General features: G+C 45.0%; 1 protein-coding gene and 1 pseudogene across 2 annotated transcripts in view; one reads left to right on the top strand and one right to left on the bottom strand.

Annotated features, from left to right (window-relative positions):
* On the bottom strand, positions 1–8,548 carry LOC132817194 (succinate-semialdehyde dehydrogenase, mitochondrial-like; annotated as a pseudogene).
* LOC132816387 (flavin reductase (NADPH)-like) overlaps positions 5,234–17,475 on the top strand; it is a 25,352-nt gene continuing 13,110 nt past the window's right edge. For both annotated transcript variants that reach the window (XM_060825873.1, XM_060825883.1), the window contains exons 1-3: positions 5,234–5,340; positions 10,734–10,876; positions 11,038–11,239. In XM_060825873.1, the coding sequence (XP_060681856.1) occupies positions 10,742–10,876; positions 11,038–11,239 (337 nt within the window). In that variant the 5' untranslated portion in view covers positions 5,234–5,340; positions 10,734–10,741. The remainder of the gene's footprint in view (positions 5,341–10,733; positions 10,877–11,037; positions 11,240–17,475) is intronic.

A 17,475-nucleotide genomic window follows, 5' to 3' on the forward strand; every position in this document is an offset into this window, starting at 1 on the left:
TTACAAAGAATTGTCAACACCATATTTTGAGCCTTTTCTCCTGAGGTCAGACTGTTTAACTGCACTGAAAGGTGCCTCGGGATAGATAACTGACCTTCATTTATAACAAAGATGCCAACTTCTGACTGTTCTGCAACCCGCCAGGTCTGAGCATGATCTCTTGAGTAAAAGCAACCAAGCAGACCCACATTAGAAGCATTAGTTACAGTTACAGCTGCTTCCTCAGTCCAAAATTTGAGAACTGGTGCCAAAGGCCCAGATGTTTCTTCCTGTGCACAATGCATTTATGGTGTGACTTTAGAAAGAAGAGGTGATTCAAAGGTTCTTGTTCCAGAAATATGTTGCTTTCCCCCAGTCATGATACTAGCACTCCAAGACACTGCATCACTTATCTGACTTTCTACCTTTTGTACTGCACTTTCATGATTAAGCAAACTTGTGTAGTCCTCTCATCAAATGCATTTGCAACAAGCAAATCTCGCTGCATGGCCTTCACCATCTTCTCAATAAAAATATTGTGGATTCCCTCCTGCACCAAGTTTGTCCAGAGTTTCAGAACTTGGAGGCCATGGCACCAGCAATAGCTCGATCCACAGCAGCACTCTCGAAAACAATGAATGGAGCCCGTCCACCCAATTTCATTGAAGTTTTTGTCACAGTGTCAGATGCCTGCCATAGAAGGATCTTTCTAGTAGCTGTGGAACCAGTAAAACAGATTGTACAGATTCTCTTAGCACTGCAAAGCACCTCTCATACAGCAGGCATTTTGATCTTGGAAGATAGGATTACATTGAAAACTCCAGCTCTGATGAAGAGTCATCTCGACTCAAAACGTCAGCTTATTGTCTTTCCATGGATGCTGTCTGACCCTCTGCAACCTCCTCCATTTGTTGTTTTCAGTGTAGGAATCCGAGCCAGACTGGCAAGCTCTGCCAGGGGGCCAAAGCAGATAGGGGAATACCTTGAGCTGGTTTCACAACCATGGTGCAACCTGTTGCCAAGGCTGGCCCAGACGTTTGTGTCAGCAGCATGGCATTAGCAAAATTCCAAGGATTATAATAGCCGCTACTCCTTTCAGCTGCTTCAGAGTTAGGATCCTATAGTCAGGGGAAGCAGTGGGAACAACATCTCCATCCACTTGATGGGTTTCTTCTGAAAACCACTTCAAGAATGATACACAGTTTCACCTGCGGCCTTAAAGCCACATGTGGCCTTCTAGGCCATTGTGTGTGGCTTTTTGAATGAATCCAAATTTTGCAGAACAAATCTTTTATTTTTTATTTATGTTTTGTTGTCCTTTTATTATTTTTATGTTTAATCTTAAAATGAATGTATGTAAAATACTAGAGAGTAAAAGAAAATTAAACGAAATAATCCTCACAGACAATGAGAAAATTGGTAAGTCATAATGGCTATTTCGACGCCTGCTATGCCTATGATTTAGTTATAATGCAACTCTAGAATGTACGTTATCTTCCCCGCCTGACTGGCACCACTTTTCAACCACTTAATGCTGCGAATCTACATTCTCCTACTTAACCAAAATCAAGATGCCCTTAAGGTCACAAATGACAGGTACCCACCTAGAGGATCAGCTAAAACTGCAGACCTCCATGCTGCAACCAAATATTCAAATGCTTTGCACAAGACCATAAGACATAGGAGTGGAAGTAAGGCCATTCGGCCCATCGTGTCCACTCCGCCATTCAATCATGGTTGATCGGCATTTCAACTCCACTTACCCGCATTCTCCCTGTAGCCCTTAATTCCTTGTGACATCAAGAATTTATCAATCTCTGCCTTGAAGACATTTAGCATCCCAGCCTCTACTGCACTCCGCAGCAACGAATTTCACAGGCCCACCACTCTCTGGCTGAAGAAATGTCTCCGCATTTCTGTTCTGAATTTACCCCCTTTAATTCTAAGGCTGTGTCCACGGGTCCTAGTCTCCTCGCCTAACGGAAACAATTTCCTAGAGTCCACCCTTTCCAAGCCATGTATTATCTTGTAAGTTTCTATTAGATCTCCCCTTAATCTTCTAAACTCCAATGAATACAATCCCAGGATCCTCAGCCGTTCCTCGTATGTTAGACCTACCATTCCAGGGATCATCCATGTGAATCTCCGCTGGACACGCTCCAGTGCCAGGATGTCCTTCCTGAGGTGTGGGGACCAAAACTGGACACAGTACTCTGAATGGGGCCTAACCAGAGCTTTATAAAGTCTCAGTAGCACAACAGTGCTTTTATATTCCAACCCTCTTGAGATAAATGACAACATTGCATTTGCTTTCTTAATCACGGACTCAACCTGCATGTTTACCTTTAGAGAATCCTCGACTAGCACTCCCAGATCCCTTTGTACCTTGGCTTTATGAATTTTCTCACCGTTTAGAAAGTAGTCCATGCTTGTATTCTTTTGTCCAAAGTGCAAGACCTCACATTGGACCACTCTCCCAAACTGTCTAGATCCTTCTGCAGCCTCCTCACTTCCTCAGTACTACCTACCTGTCCACCTAACTTCGTATCATTGGCAAACTTCACTAGAATTCCCCCTGTCCCTTCATCCAGATAATTAATATATATCGTGAACAGCTGCGGCCCCAACACTGAACCTGCGGGACACCGCTTGTCACTGGCTGCTGTTCCAAAAAAGAACCTTTTATCCCAACTCTCTGCCTTCTGTCAGACAGCCAATCCTCAATCCATACCAGTAGCTCACCTCAAACACCATGGGCCCTCACCTTGCTCATCAGCCTCCCATATGGCACCTTATCAAAGGCCTTTTGGAAGTCTAGATAGACCACATCCACTGGGTTTCCCTGGTCTAACCTACTTGTCACCTCTTCAAAGAATTCCAACAGGTTTGTCAGGCATGACCTCCCCTTATTAAATCCATGTTGACTTGTTCTAATCCGACCCTGCTTTTCCAAGAATTTAGAATCCTCATCCTTAATGATGGATTCTAGAATTTTACCAACAACCGAGGTTAGGCTAATTGGCCTATAACTTTCCATCTTTTGTCTTGATCCTTTCTTGAACAAGGGGGTTACAACAGCGATCTTCCAATCATCCGGGACTTTCCCTGACTCCAGCGACTTTAGAAAGATCACAACCAACGCCTCCGCTATTTCCTCAGCTACCTCCCTCAGAACTCTAGGATGTAGCCCATCGAGGCCAGGAGATTTATCAATTTTAAGACCTTTTAGATTTTCTAGCACTTTCTCTTTTGTAATGGCAACCATACTCAACTCAGCCCCCGACTCCCTTTAATTGTTGGGATATTACTCATGTCTTCCACTGTGAAGACTGACGCAAAGTACTTATTAAGCTCTCCTGCTATTCCCTTATCTCCCATCACTAGGCTTCCAGCATCAGTTTGAAGTGGCCCAATGTCTATTTTTGCCTGTCGTTTGTTTTTTATGTATTGAAAGAAACTTTTACTGGCTAGCCTACCTTCATATTTGATCCACTCCTTCCTTAGTTCTCTCTTTGTAATCCTCTTTGTTTTTGTAGCCTTCCCAATCTTCTGATTTCCCACTGCTCTTGGCCACTTTATAGAATCTCTCTTTTTCTTTAATACATTTCCTGACTTCCTTTGTCAGCCATGGCTGTCTAATCCCTCCCCGGATAATCTTTCTTTTCTTGGGGATGAACCTCTGTACAGTGTCCTCAATTATACCCACAGACTCCTGCCATTTTTGCTTTAGTGTAATCCCCGCTAGGCTCTGCTTCCAGTCTATTATTGTCAGTTCCTCTCTCATGCCCTCATAATTACCTTTATTTAACTGTAACACCATTACATCTGATTTTGCCTTCTCTCTTTCAAACTGCAGACTGAACTCTACCATATTATGATTGCTGCTTCCTAAGTGTTCCCTTACTTTAAGATTTTTTATAAAGTCTGGTTCATTACATAGCACTAGGTCCAGAATAGCCTGCTCCCTTGTGGGCTCCATGACAAGCTGTTCCAAAAAGCCATCCTGTAAGTAAACAAAAAAGCAGTCACAACAAAGTCATTAAAAGGTTAGTTAACTTTAAAATTAACATTTTTTTCATTTTTTTAAAACTTAGTACATAGTAGTTAGATTTTAATAAAATAACGTGAATTTTGAAGAATATATAATTGAGGTTTCTTGGATGTGGCCTTATTAGATTACAACTAACATAATGTGGCCTTCCAACATGAAAAGGTTCCCCACCTCTGACCTAAGGCTTTCTTTAGTGGTTTTCCATTTTCTGCAACAATTAGTCTTGCCAAGCTCACCTTTGTTTTTCAGCATGAAGTCTTATCATTTTCTTCATAAATTGCTTTGCTCCTTGTTGGTCGCCCCTCTCCAAGCTGCTGTGGGCTACTCTCAGCGCCTCCTGTGACACACAGTCTGCCACCTCGACCAGAGGCTGCCTGGTGGCTGGGTCCTCCACCGGGAACAGCCCCACATCATTGGTCTGCAGCCAATAGTTGCCAATGAAGGCCTTGATGCGGAGCAGCCCGGAGCCCAGCCATCACGTTACATCTCATGACTGAGAGGGGTTTGTACAGGGCCTTGGTGAGACCACAACTGGAGTATTGTGTGCAGTTTTAGTGTCCTTACCTGAGGAAGGATGTTCTGGAGGGAGCACAATGAAGCTGTACCAGACTGATTCTGGATTGGTTAGGACTATATTCACTATATTTTGAAGATGAGGAGGATCTCACAGAAAACTATAAAATTCTAACAGGACAAGATGGATTAAATTCAGGAAGAATGTTCTTCATGACCTAGGAGTCCAGGTCAGGGGTCACAGTATAAGGATACAGGGAAGAACTGAGATGGAGACATTTCTTCACTCAGAGAGTGGTGAGCCTCTGGAAATCCCTGCTACAGAAAGTGGTTGAGGACAGAATATTGACTGTTCTGACAAAGGGAAGTTTAAAGGCCAGTCTTCCAAACTGAAATACTCCTCAACTTGGGCGTCCTAGCTTTGGAGCAAAGAGTGTGAGAAACATTTCAAAAGTACTCCATTGGCTGTAGGATACTTTGAAGTGATTTGTACAAAGAACTTGCATTGATTTTTGCACCTTTCACAAACCAGAGTATTGTGATGTTCACAACATCCAGGTTGTGCGAGTGTTGCTTGAAATTTGAAAATAAATGTACCAAACAGCATGCATTTTGTGGTGTGGTACATGCGTGCCTTTCCTGACTGGTTACAATTCCAAGCTTCTGATTTTTTTTACAGGAAATATCAGATTTCCTTTTTCACGTGAGGATGAAGGGCTGCGTTAGATTCGCGTCGGCCACCCGGAAACCGCGTTGAAGCGTGAAAGAAAAAGACCAGAAAATTTATCCTTCCCAAAGTGAGTATATTTTTAAAAATTATGTTGTCTACTCTGTTTGACCAGACTACTCTTCGTTATATCGAAGGAGTGTTGCGTTTTTGATTTGTATACTTCGAAACAGACTTAATAAAATCAATTCACAATTTTCTGGTATTTTGCCAGTGTTGATAAAATGCACGATCATAAAAAAAATCCTGAAATTCTGAAACCAAAGCAACAAATTCCAGAAACTGAGGCAGATTCTACATGGAGAGCACATCTACAGATGAAATCTATACTTTTCTGCAATGTTATCGGCATTTTAATTTCTTTCTCTGAAAACCTTGACAATAATTGACTGCCTTTATCCACAAAAAAAAGTTCCAAAGTAATCCATTTCTGAAGACGGGATACTGGATTCGAAACGTTAACTTCGTTTTTCTCTCCAAAGATGCTGTCCGGTCCGCTAAGTTCATAGAGAGGAAGCCGGCCATTCAGCCCATTGAGTCCACACCGATTCTCCTACGAGCATCTCACCCAGACCCACCCACCACCTCCTCCCCCATATAACCCTACATATCCCAGGGCCAATCCACCTAGCCAATATGCTTGGATTGGAGGAGGAAGTTCACAGTCTCCCGAGGCTGAAATCGAACAGGGTCCCTGTTGCTGTGAGGCAGCAGTGCTAACCATTGGACCACTGTGCACTTGAAAGTTTCACCAGCAATTTCTCTTTTTGTTTATTCCAGAAAAACTATTTAGTTGTGATTTTTTTTTAAAGACATTCTGATGATGCGAAAAAGCAATTTCAAAGGCAAGATCTTATTGCAGTGGAGACATCTGATTTTCTGAGCACAAGTTAAACATATGACTCAACGTGAAGTCCCAGAGCAGCTAAAGGCCAATTACTTAACAGTCTTTCAATTGTTTTTGCTGAGAGTGTTATTGATTCAAATGTTTTGAACAGTTTAGAACTCTGTGGGAAGCCGGGGAAGTGATTGCTGGGCCTCTTGCTGAGATATTTGTACCATCGATAGTCACAGGTAAGGTACCAGAGGACTGGAGGTTGGCTAACGTGGTGCCACTGTTTAAGAAGGGTGGTAAAGACAAGCCAGGGAACTACAGACCAGTGAGCCTGACCTTGGTGGTGGGCAAGTTGTTGGAGGGAATCCTGAGGGACAGTATGTACATGTATTTGGAAAGGCAAGGACTGATTTGGGATTAAAAACAATGACTGCAGATGCTGGAAACCAGATTCTGGATTAGTGGTGCAGGAAGAGCACAGCAGTTCAGGCAGCATCCAAGGAGCAGCGAAATCGACGTTTGGGGCAAAAGCCCTTCATCAGGAACATAGTCAACATGGCTTTATGTGTGTGAAATCATGTCTCACAAACTTGATTGAGTTTTTTGTTTGAAGGAGTAACAGGATTGATGAGGGCAGAGCAATAGACATGATCTATATGGACTTCAGTAAGGCATTCAACAAGGTTCCCCAAGGGAGACTGGTTAGCAAGGTTAGATCGTGCATGGAATACAGAGAGAAGTAGCCATTTGTATACAGAACTGGCTCAAAGGTAGAAGAGAGAGGGTGGTGGTGGAGGGTTGTTTTTCAAACTGGAGGCCTGTGACCAGTGGAGTGCCACAAGGATTAATGCTGAGTCCACTATTTTTTGTCATTTTATATAGATGATTTGGATGTGAGCATAAGAGGTATAGTTCGTAAGTTTGCTGATAACACTAAAATTGGAGGTGTAGTGGACAGTGAAGAAGGTTGCCTCAGATTACAACAGGAACTTGATCAGATGGGCCAATGGGCTTAGAAGTGGCAGATGAAGTTTAATTTAGATAAATGTGAGGTGCTGCATTTTGGGAAAGCAAATCTTAGCAGGACTTATACACTTAATGGTAAGGACTTAGGGAGTGTTGTTGAATAAAGAGACCTTGGAGTGCAGGTTCATGGATCCTTGAAAGTGGAGTTGCAGGTAGATATGATAGTGAAGAAGGCGTTTGGTATGCTTTCCTCTATTGGTCAGAGTATTGAGTACAGGTTTTGGGTGGTTATGTTGCAGCTGTACAGGACATTGGTTAGGCCACTGTTGGAACATTGTGTGCAATTCTGGTCTCCTTCCTATTGGAAAGATGTTGTGAAACTTGAAATGGTTCAGAGAAGATTTACAAGGATGTTGCCAGGATTTGAGGATTTTAGGTATAGGGAGAGGTTGCATAGGCTAAGGCTGTTTTCCCTGGAGCATAGCAGACTGATGGGTGACATTATAGAGTTTTATAAAATCATGAGGATCATGGATAGGATAAATAGGCAAAGTCTTTTCCCCGGTGTGAGGGAGTCCAGGACTAGAGGGCATAGGTTGAGGGTGAGAGAGGAAAAATATAAAATAGACCTAAGGGGCAACATTTTCATGCAGAGGGTGGTATATGTATGAAATGAGCTGCCAGAGGATGTGGTGGAGGCTGGTACAATTTACAACATTTAAAAGGCATCTGGATGGGTATATGAATAGGAAGGGTTTGGGAGGATATGGGCCGGGTGGTGGCAGGTGGGACTAGATTGGGTTGGGATATCTGGTCGGCATGGACGAGTTGGACGGAAGGGTCTGTTTCTATGCTGTACATCTCTAAGACTCTATGTTACTCAAAAAATGATTAAGTATGAGGCAGTGGCTCAGTGGTTAACATTGCTGCCTCACAGTGCCAGGGATCTGCGTTTGATTCCACCCTTTGGTGACTGTGTGGAGTTTGCACATTCTCCCCAGGTCTGCACGTGTTTTGTCCGGATGTTCTGGTTTCCTCCCACAGTCCAAAGGGTGTGCAAGTTAGATGGATTGATCACGATAAATTGCCCTGTGGTGTCCAAGAATGCACAGACTTGGTGGCTTAGCCATGAGAATTGCAGGGTTACAGGAATAGGACAGGGGGTGTAAGTCTGGATGGGAGGCTCTTAGGAGGATCAATGTGGACTTGATGGGCTGAATGTCTTGATTATATGACGATTTAAAGTAAGTGACAGTCTGTGACTCTCACCATCCAGGCTACTGTAAATGGTTTTCCTTCCCGTAAAATTGGAAACAAACTAGATGATGTCAGACCCTGACATGAAAGTCTAAGGGGGTATGTGGTAGCATCCTCAGGCACCCAACTTGGTCTACATTCTCAAACATCTCTGGCTCCACTCCATGAGCAGCAACTACCTGCACCCTCCACTCACTGAAGTTGGCATCAGAGCAGCCATATCACATCATCGTGGGACACGATTCCAACTCACTCATAATTTAACACTTCTAACTGCATTTATCACTAATACCTTCCATTTTAATGATAGTGCCAGATCACTTCACACACAGGGAAGGATTCCCCTCAGCTTATAACTTTCTTAGCACTCAGTTACTTTGCACTTATTTAGATGGTCACAACATCTCCACCTTGGCATGCCTTTTTGCTGACTGGTACTTCATTCAGAAAGTAAAGGCTCACTGTACTTGCCTTTTAGGCCAGACACTCGGGCATCTTGTCATGTTTGCCAGCAATGATTGCTCAAGGTGGATACGTTTAGATTAGATTACTTAAACAGGCTCTTTGGCCCAACCCATCCATACCCCTACATTTACCCCTTCACCTAACACTATGGGCAATTTAGTGTGGCCAATTCACCTGACCTGCACATCTTTGGACTGTGGGAGGAAACCGGAGCACCCGGAGGAAACCCACGCAGACATGGGGAGAATGTGCAAACTCCACACAGACAGTTGCCTGAGGCGGGAATTGAACCTGGGTTTCTGGCGCTGTGAGGCAGCAGTGCTAACCACTGTGCCACCGTGCCATGTTTTGCATTGTGCTATATCAATATCATAACTGGTACCACAGACGTTTGTGTGGAAAACACTGAATGTGGTTCAACCAAATGGCCATGTCTCTTAAATTTAAAGAGAATAGTTCTCAGCTAAGAGGTTCTGTTGTCATGCAAAGGGTATCAGTACAGTAAGTCCATGGCATCCTCCAATATCAGTCCTGGGGCTTGGACATGGTCAGTTCAGTGCAACAAGTCTAGAATTAGCAAGCAGTGTGTCAGTTTCACAAATATCAGTCAGGGGTCTGGTCAATCATCAGTTGGCTGTCATTACAAGTTAGTCAAAGGTGTGGGCTGCATTCAGTCCTAAGGTGTGTTCACTGAAAGTCAAGCTGGGTTATTAGGGACCACTGCTGTGGCAGGGAAGCTGGAGAAGTCAGTTGTGATGACCAGGAGCGGCACGCTGGTTGCAATGGAGACTGTACTTATTGCTGAGAGAGCAATGTCTAGATGAGAACATGTAATAAATTATTGCATTACAACTCGGGACACTTAACAAACTGCCTGACAATGTAGTGGAGAGGTCGAGGGAGATGATGGCAAGGCAGAATTGAACGTTGTCATTGTAAACAGGGAAAGACATGTAATGTCTCATGAATCACGGTGTGGTTGGGGCCATGGGGATTGTGATTTACAAATGCTATTTCAACCAGCCTCCGACATTCTACCCTCTGAAAACGCGAGACTATCCAAAACGTTATTGACACTGAGTTCCATTCATCTAGAACCCCTGCGCTCACCTATACTGGCTGTCAACTTTGATTTTAAAATTTTCCACCTTATTTCAGTTTCACTCACAGCCTTTCCCCTCCATATCAATGTAAACTTTTGCAACACCACAAACGTCCAAGGTATCTATGTTCATCTAGTTCTGGTAATTCCAGTATCCCTGGTTTTAATTACTCTGCTCATGGTGATTGCACAGTCAGCTGCTTCAATCCTAAACTCTGCAATTCTCTACTAATGCTTTCTGCCTCTACTTTTCTACTTCTTTTTGTTCCATTAATATCCTAATTAGAACTGCCTCTTTGGCCGAATCTTCTCTAATCTCAGCTTATTTGGGCAAGGTCAAATGTTGCTTCGTAATGTTCCCATGAAGAGTACTGGCAAACTGTATTACTGAAAAAAAGACTGACTTTGTTAAAGCCTTCTGTTCTGTTATCGTTCGGACAATTTGCCGGAAATACCAAATAAAGGGCAAAAATATTACCGCGTGTGAGGAGAGGTCTGATTTTTGGCAAGTGGATTCTGATTGGTAGAAGCGTGAATTATTAAACACTCAAATAAAAACAAAATATTATGGATGCTGCAAGTCTGAGACAAAAACATAAAATGCTGGAGAATCTCAACAGGTCTGGCAGCATATGAGGAGTGAGAAACAGCGTGAACAATATGCCTGTATATTTGGTGCTGATATAGACCACAACCCCCACTCACTCTTTACTTCGCCTTCCTCATGTTAGAGTGCTGAAAATTTGCAAGAATGTTATTATTTAATTTAAAGTTGCATTTCAGCTTTATGTACAATCATCTGCAAATAGTCGTGTCACTTCTTGACTGCTGCTTTCAGACTGAAGAATGAAGCTCTTGATACTTGGGGCCACAGGACAAACAGGCCAGTTATTAGTGAGACAAGCACTAGAACAGGGCCATGTGGTGAAGGCTGTTGTAAGAACTCCCAGCAAGCTGACCATTCAGCATGACAACCTGAAGGTAATTACTGGCAACATAGATTTATGTTGAGTATGACGATGAAGAACATTTACTTTAAAAAATTTTATTCTACATTGATAATTCTATTGCATTTCTATTTCTAATAAAGATGATAATTTAGAACCTCAAACTGTTCCTTGAAACTTATTTCCTTCCCTCAGGTGGTGAAAGCAAATATCTTCTCAGCTGAAAGCCTTGTGGAGCACTTCAATGAACAGGATGCCATCATGTCCTGTCTTGGATTCCCACTGAGCATATTTTCTGATGTTACAGGATATACAGAATCAATAGAAGCTATAGCTCATGCTATGCGTGAAGCAAAAGTGACACGACTTATAGCAATGACATCCTGGTACACGAAACGTGAGTCCATCTTTGACTATAATAATGTTTCTAATCAAAACTGCTTTGTCAGGAAGTAACTAATAGCGAATGCAACTCAAGGAATTTACAGTGGAAATATAAAAATAACAATGCATGACTTAAAAGTGGGGACCACAGTGTTCTGGTTCAGTTATGCTCAAACTCTGCATCACCTGGAGGCTACATTTAGCCTTGACTCCTCACTCGCAAATGTGGGGAAATGAGTTAGTATGTGATACATATTTTTCATTGATAAAAAGTTATTTATTGGAAAATCCTTAGTTGCAATACTTACTGTGGAGAGGAAAGACTGGAACATATGGACTATTGATGATTATGCTGAGAAACCGTTTAGAATTGTTAGTTTTGAGAAAATGTAATCTTGTGTGTGTGAACATAATTGAAGATTTAGAGCCAGAGAAAGTTGTGAATTAATGCAGCATGTATTATGTTGCATGGATTTTCTTCAACTTGTTCCTTTTGATATTCGACTCATGGGTAAGGTGTTTCATTTTATCAGTCTTTGTCAGATATTTTAATGTGTTGTACATAGTAGATGAGTTACGTTGCACCAGAACACTCAAAGTAGCTGGTGAAGGAAACAGTAATTCCTCAAAGGCTTTTTTGAGAAAAAGGAATCAAAATCTTCAAAAGGTGAGTTATTACTTATCAAAATATTTTTTCAGCTGTAGAGTACAAAAATATTATCATCTTTGAAATTAAGATAGAATACTTCTAAGATATAAAAAGAACTGTTCAGCTAATTAAACTTCGAGTGGATAAATGTCTTTAATTCAGAGATTAGAAGTACAATTTTAAAATTTGTGGAGAACATCACCGTGGTGTTGTATACTTAATAAAGAGGAAAACTGATAAAATAATTCAAATGTGCAGAATGGGTGAGTAATTAGGAAATCAGTTTAAGTATAGCTACAATGTTGTATTTTTGAATAAGGGGGCAAACTATTTCTTGAATAAGAAGGATCCAAATGGATAGGAAAGCAACGGAGGTAGGTGTGCAGAAAGACAAAATATTGGAAGTAGCAACATGGCTTATAAAGCTGTGAAGAAAGCAAACCATTTCAGAGAGACAGAATTGAACCCAGAGGCATTGTGCGGAATCTTGAGGTTGCTTGAGAGGTGGTTGCCATGCAACTTTACTCTAAATTGCTTTGACTCTCCTCTTCAATGTCTGCTTCTATCCAGAAGGTATTCCCAAAGACAGGCTCCCAGCCAAAGCGAAAAAATGTGTGTATAAGTGCAGTCAGCTCTTAATTGTGCATCCTGTAGGTTGCTTTTCTGTGAGTAAAAAATGAGGTCTGCAGATGCTGGAGATCACAGCTGCAAATGTGTTGCTGGTCAAAGCACAGCAGGTTAGGCAGCATCTCAGGAATAGAGAATTCGACGTTTCGAGCATAAGCCCTTCATCAGGAATAAGAGAGAGAGCCAAGCAGGCTGAGATAAAAGGTAGGGAGGAGGGACTAGGGGGAGGGGCGATGGAGGTGGGATAGGTGGAAGGAGGTCAAGGTGAGGGTGATAGGCCGGAGTGGGGTGGGGGCGGAGAGGTCAGGAAGAGGATGCAGGTTAGGAGGGCGGTGCTGAGTTGAGGGAACCGACTGAGACAAGGTGGGGGGAGGGGAAATGAGGAAACTGGAGAAATCTGAATTCATACCTTGTTGTTGGAGGGTTCCCAGGCGGAAGATGAGGCGCTCCTCCTCCAGCCGTCGTGTAGTTGTGTTCTGCCGGTGGAGGAGTCCAAGGACCTGCATGTCCTCGGTGGAGTGGGAGGGGGAGTTAAAGTGTTGAGCCACGGGGTGATTGGGTTGGTTGGTTCGGGCGGCCCAGAGGTGTTCTCTGAAGCGTTCCGCAAGTAAGCGGCCTGTCTCACCAATATAGAGGAGGCCACATCGGGTGCAGCGGATGCAATAGATGATGTGTGTGGAGGTACAGGTGAACTTGTGGCGGATATGGAAGGATCCCTTGGGGCCTTGGAGGGAAGTGAGTGTGGAGGTGTGGGCGCAAGTTTTACATTTCCTGCGGTTGCAGGGGAAGGTGCCGGGGTGGAGGTTGGGTTGGTGGGGGGTGTGGATCTGACAAGGGAGTCACGAAGGGAGTGGTCCTTGCGGAACGCTGATAGGGGAGGGGAGGGAAATATATCCTTGGTGGTGGGGTCCGTTTGGAGGTGGCGGAAATGGCGGCGGATAATACGTTGTATGCGCAGGTTGGTGGGGTGGTAGGTGAGAACCAGTGGGGTTCTGTCTTGGTGGCGGTTGGAGGAGCGGGGCTCAAGGGCGGAGGAGCGGGAAGTGGAGGAGATGCGGTGGAGGGCATCGTCGATCACGTCTGGGGGGAATCTGCGGTCCTTGAAGAAGGAGGCCATCTGGGCTGTGCGGTGTTGGAATTGGTCCTCCTGGGAGCAGATGCGGCGGAGACGAAGGAATTGGGAATATGGGATGGCGTTTTTACAGGGGGCAGGGTGGGAGGAGGTGTAGTCCAGGTAGCTGTGGGAGTCAGTCGGTTTATAATAGATGTCTGTGTTGAGTCGGTCGCCCGAGATAGAAATGGAAAGGTCTAGGAAGGGGAGGGAGGAGTCTGAGACAGTCCAGGTGAATTTCAGGTCGGGATGGAAGGTGTTAGTAAAGTTGATGAACTGTTCCACCTCCTCGTGGGAGCACGAGGCAGCGCCGATACAGTCATCGATGTAGCGGAGGAAAAGGTGGGGGGTGGTGCCAGTGTAGTTGCGGAAGATGGACTGTTCCACATATCCTACGAAGAGGCAGGCATAGCTGGGGCCCATGCGGGTGCCCATGGCAACTCCTTTAGTTTGGAGGAAGTGGGAGGATTGAAAAGAGAAGTTATTCAGGGTGAGGACCAGTTCAGTCAGTCGAAGGAGGGTGTCAGTGGAAGGGTACTGGTTGGTGCGGCGGGAAAGGAAGAAGCGGAGGGCTTTGAGTCCTTCGTGATGGGGGATGGAGGTGTACAGGGACTGGATGTCCATAGTGAAAATAAGGCGTTGGGGACCGGGGAAGCGAAAATCCTGGAGGAGGTGGAGGGCGTGGGTGGTGTCCCGAACGTAGGTGGGGAGTTCTTGGACTAAAGGGGACAGGACCGTGTCGAGGTATTGGGAGATGAGTTCGGTGGGGCAGGAGCAGGCTGAGACAATGGGTCGGCCGGGGCAGGCAGGTTTGTGGATTTTGGGCAGGAGGTAGAAACGGGCGGTGCGGGGTTGTGGGACTATGAGGTTGGAGGCGGTGGATGGGAGATCCCCTGAGGTGATGAGGTCCTGGATGGTCTGGGAGATGATGGTTTGGTGGTGGGAGGTGGGGTCGTGGTCAAGGGGGCGATAAGAGGAGGCGTCCGCGAGCTGGCGTTTGGCTTCAGCGGTGTACAGGTCAGTGCGCCAAACTACCACCGCGCCTCCCTTGTCTGCGGGTTTGATGGTGAGGTTGGGATTGGAGCGGAGGGAGTGGAGGGCTGCACGTTCTGAGGGTGAGAGGTTGGAGTGGGTGAGAGGGGTGGACAGGTTGAGTCGGTTGATGTCACGGCGGCAGTTGGCTATAAAGAGGTCGAGGGCGGGTAGGAGGCCTGCACGGGGTGTCCAGGTGGATGGGGTGTGTTGGAGGCGGGAGAAGGGGTCGTCAGAGGGTGGGCGGGAGTCTTGGTTGTGAAAGTAGGCACGGAGGCGAAGGCGGCGGAAGAAGTGTTCAATATCTCGCCGCGTGTTGAACTCATTAATCCGAGGGCGTAGGGGAATGAAGGTGAGGCCCCTGCTGAGGACTGATCTTTCATCCTCAGAGAGGGGGAGATCTGGAGGGATGGTGAAAATCCGGCAAGGCTGGGAGCTAGGACCTGGTGTGGGACTGGAGCTGGAGCTGGAGCTGGGGGCGGGGTTAGGGGCGGGGACAGAGATCGAAGTAGGGGCGGAGTTAGACGTGGTGACGTTGATCGACGTGGGGGCGGGGTCATGCGTCATGACGGAATTAAGCGTGGGGGCGGGGTTACGTGAAGCGACGGGAGATGGCGTGGGGGCGGGGTTATGCGTAGTGACGAAAGACGGCGTGGGGGCGGGGAAACCTGAGGATTTGTGCTCCTGCAGGTTAGTGATGTCAGTGGGGGCGGAAGTGGCTGCGTCGACGGCAACCGGAGGGGCGGAAATGGTTGCGGCGACGGAGGAGTGGTGGTCATTCCCGGTGGCCGCGTGGGTCGCGGGTCCGTCGGCGATCGTGGAAGCGGTTGTGTGTGTGTGGTGGTCACCGGGGCAGTTGTAGGGGCGGCGATCGCGGGGGCTCCGAGGTCGGTGGGGGCGGAAGTGACGTCACGGTCGGCGGCGGCCTTTGGTGCCGCGGGCGCTGTGGAGGCCACATGTGTGATGGCGTCCGACAGGCCTATAGAAGATTCTGGACAATGTCCTAGTGCTTTGTTAGCAGTCTAGCAAAGATGTCGGAGGTGGTTTAGTAAGAAGTGGCTATAACAGATTGCCATCTAATCTCCTGTTACAGAGCCACAAAGCTCAAATAAGTACAGTATGTCCAAAAATATTCTGCTGAAGGGATTTCCTTCAAAACTGTTGGGCGTAACCATTCTGAGCCTTCATTTTAGTAAACATTTGAAAAACTTTTGAGATGACCCCATGCTCTCATTCATTATCAACAGCTCGGATCAATCTTATGGAGTTGCAATTCCTGACAGTCCTCTCATTAGAACTCCCTAGTCCTTGTCCACCAATTAATTGGTTGACCCCCCCCCCCCCCCCCGCATTAGATCAGACAAGTGGGAAATTCTTCAACAGGAGCACGTTCAGGACATGCAAGTAATCTGGATGTCTGAATCTTTTAACAATGGAAACTCCATCCATTATCTCAGATATGTATCATATCTTGGTTAGACTACACACAAAAATCAGGAAAATGGTTGTAGAGATGAGGAACTTCAATTACGAAGAATGATTGTGGAAATTAGGACTGTTTTCTTTGGAGAATGGAAGGTTAGGTTTAGTGGAAAGGATCAAGGTATTCATAATAATGACAAGTCTGGACAGAATGGATAGGGTGAAATTGTTCTTGCTTGTAAAGAGATTGAAAACAAGAGGGCACAGATTTAAATAATAGATGAAAGAAAGAATGGCACAATGTAAATTGCTCATTTGTGAGTTGGTGTAAACAGTGGTTGAATGGTCTCCTCAGACTCTGTAATAATTCTGACTTGTAAAGAACAATGTTTTATTATGAAAGGATACAGAAATGCTGTGCAAAAGTGCTAAAAAGATTCATAAGGGTTACTCCAGTACTGAGTATGTAATTATCAAAGCCTGCATATGTGGAGGCTCCTTTCTGTGTCCTTTACAATAGTGAAAAGATTTGATCAGGTAGCTATGGAGACAGTGTTACCACATGAACTAAGGGTTTAGGGTGTAGGTTTGCTCGCTGAGCTGTAGGTTTGATATCCAGACGTTTCATTACCTGACGAGGTAACATCATCAGTGGCGACCCCCAAGTGAAGCGAAGCTGTTGTCTCCTACTTTCTATTTGTTTGTCCTGGATGGGGTTCCTGGGGTTTGTGGTGATGTCATTTACTGTTCATTTTCTGAGGGGTTGATAGATGGTATCTAGATCTGTGTGTTTGTTTATGGCGTTGTGGCTGGAGTGCCAGGCCTCTAGGAATTCTCTGACATGTCCCAGGATAGATGTTATTCCTGATGAAGGGCTTTTGTCCGAAACGTTGATTTTTACCGCTCCTCGGATGCTGCCTTAACTGCTGTGCTCTTCCAGCACCACTAATCCAGCACCAGGATAGATGTGTTGTCCCAGTCAAAATGGTGGGTTTTTTTCCTCCGCGTGTAGGGCTACGAGGGAAAGAGGGTCGTGTCTTTTTGTGGCTAGCTGGTGTTCGTGTATCCTGGTGGCTAACCTTCTTCCTGTTTGACCTACGTTGTGTTTTTGGCTGTCTTTGCATTTGATTTTGTAGATGACAAACCTTTGTAGACAAACCTTCACAAACCTTGCAAAAATGAACTAAGGGATTTAAATGTAATATAGTCACCAATAAATCCTACAAGGAATTCTGATGAAACAATTTCACACAAAGGTAGTAAGGATGTGGAAGTTCTACTACAAGGAATACTTGACCTGAAAATAGAGATGCATTTCAGACAAAACTAGATAATAGGTAAGTAGGAAAGAAATAGAATATACTGATTGGGTTAGATGAAGATAAGTTGTAGAAGATTCATCCGGGGC

This window comes from Hemiscyllium ocellatum, chromosome 1 (assembly GCF_020745735.1).
Source record: "Hemiscyllium ocellatum isolate sHemOce1 chromosome 1, sHemOce1.pat.X.cur, whole genome shotgun sequence".
NCBI lineage: Eukaryota > Metazoa > Chordata > Chondrichthyes > Orectolobiformes > Hemiscylliidae > Hemiscyllium > Hemiscyllium ocellatum.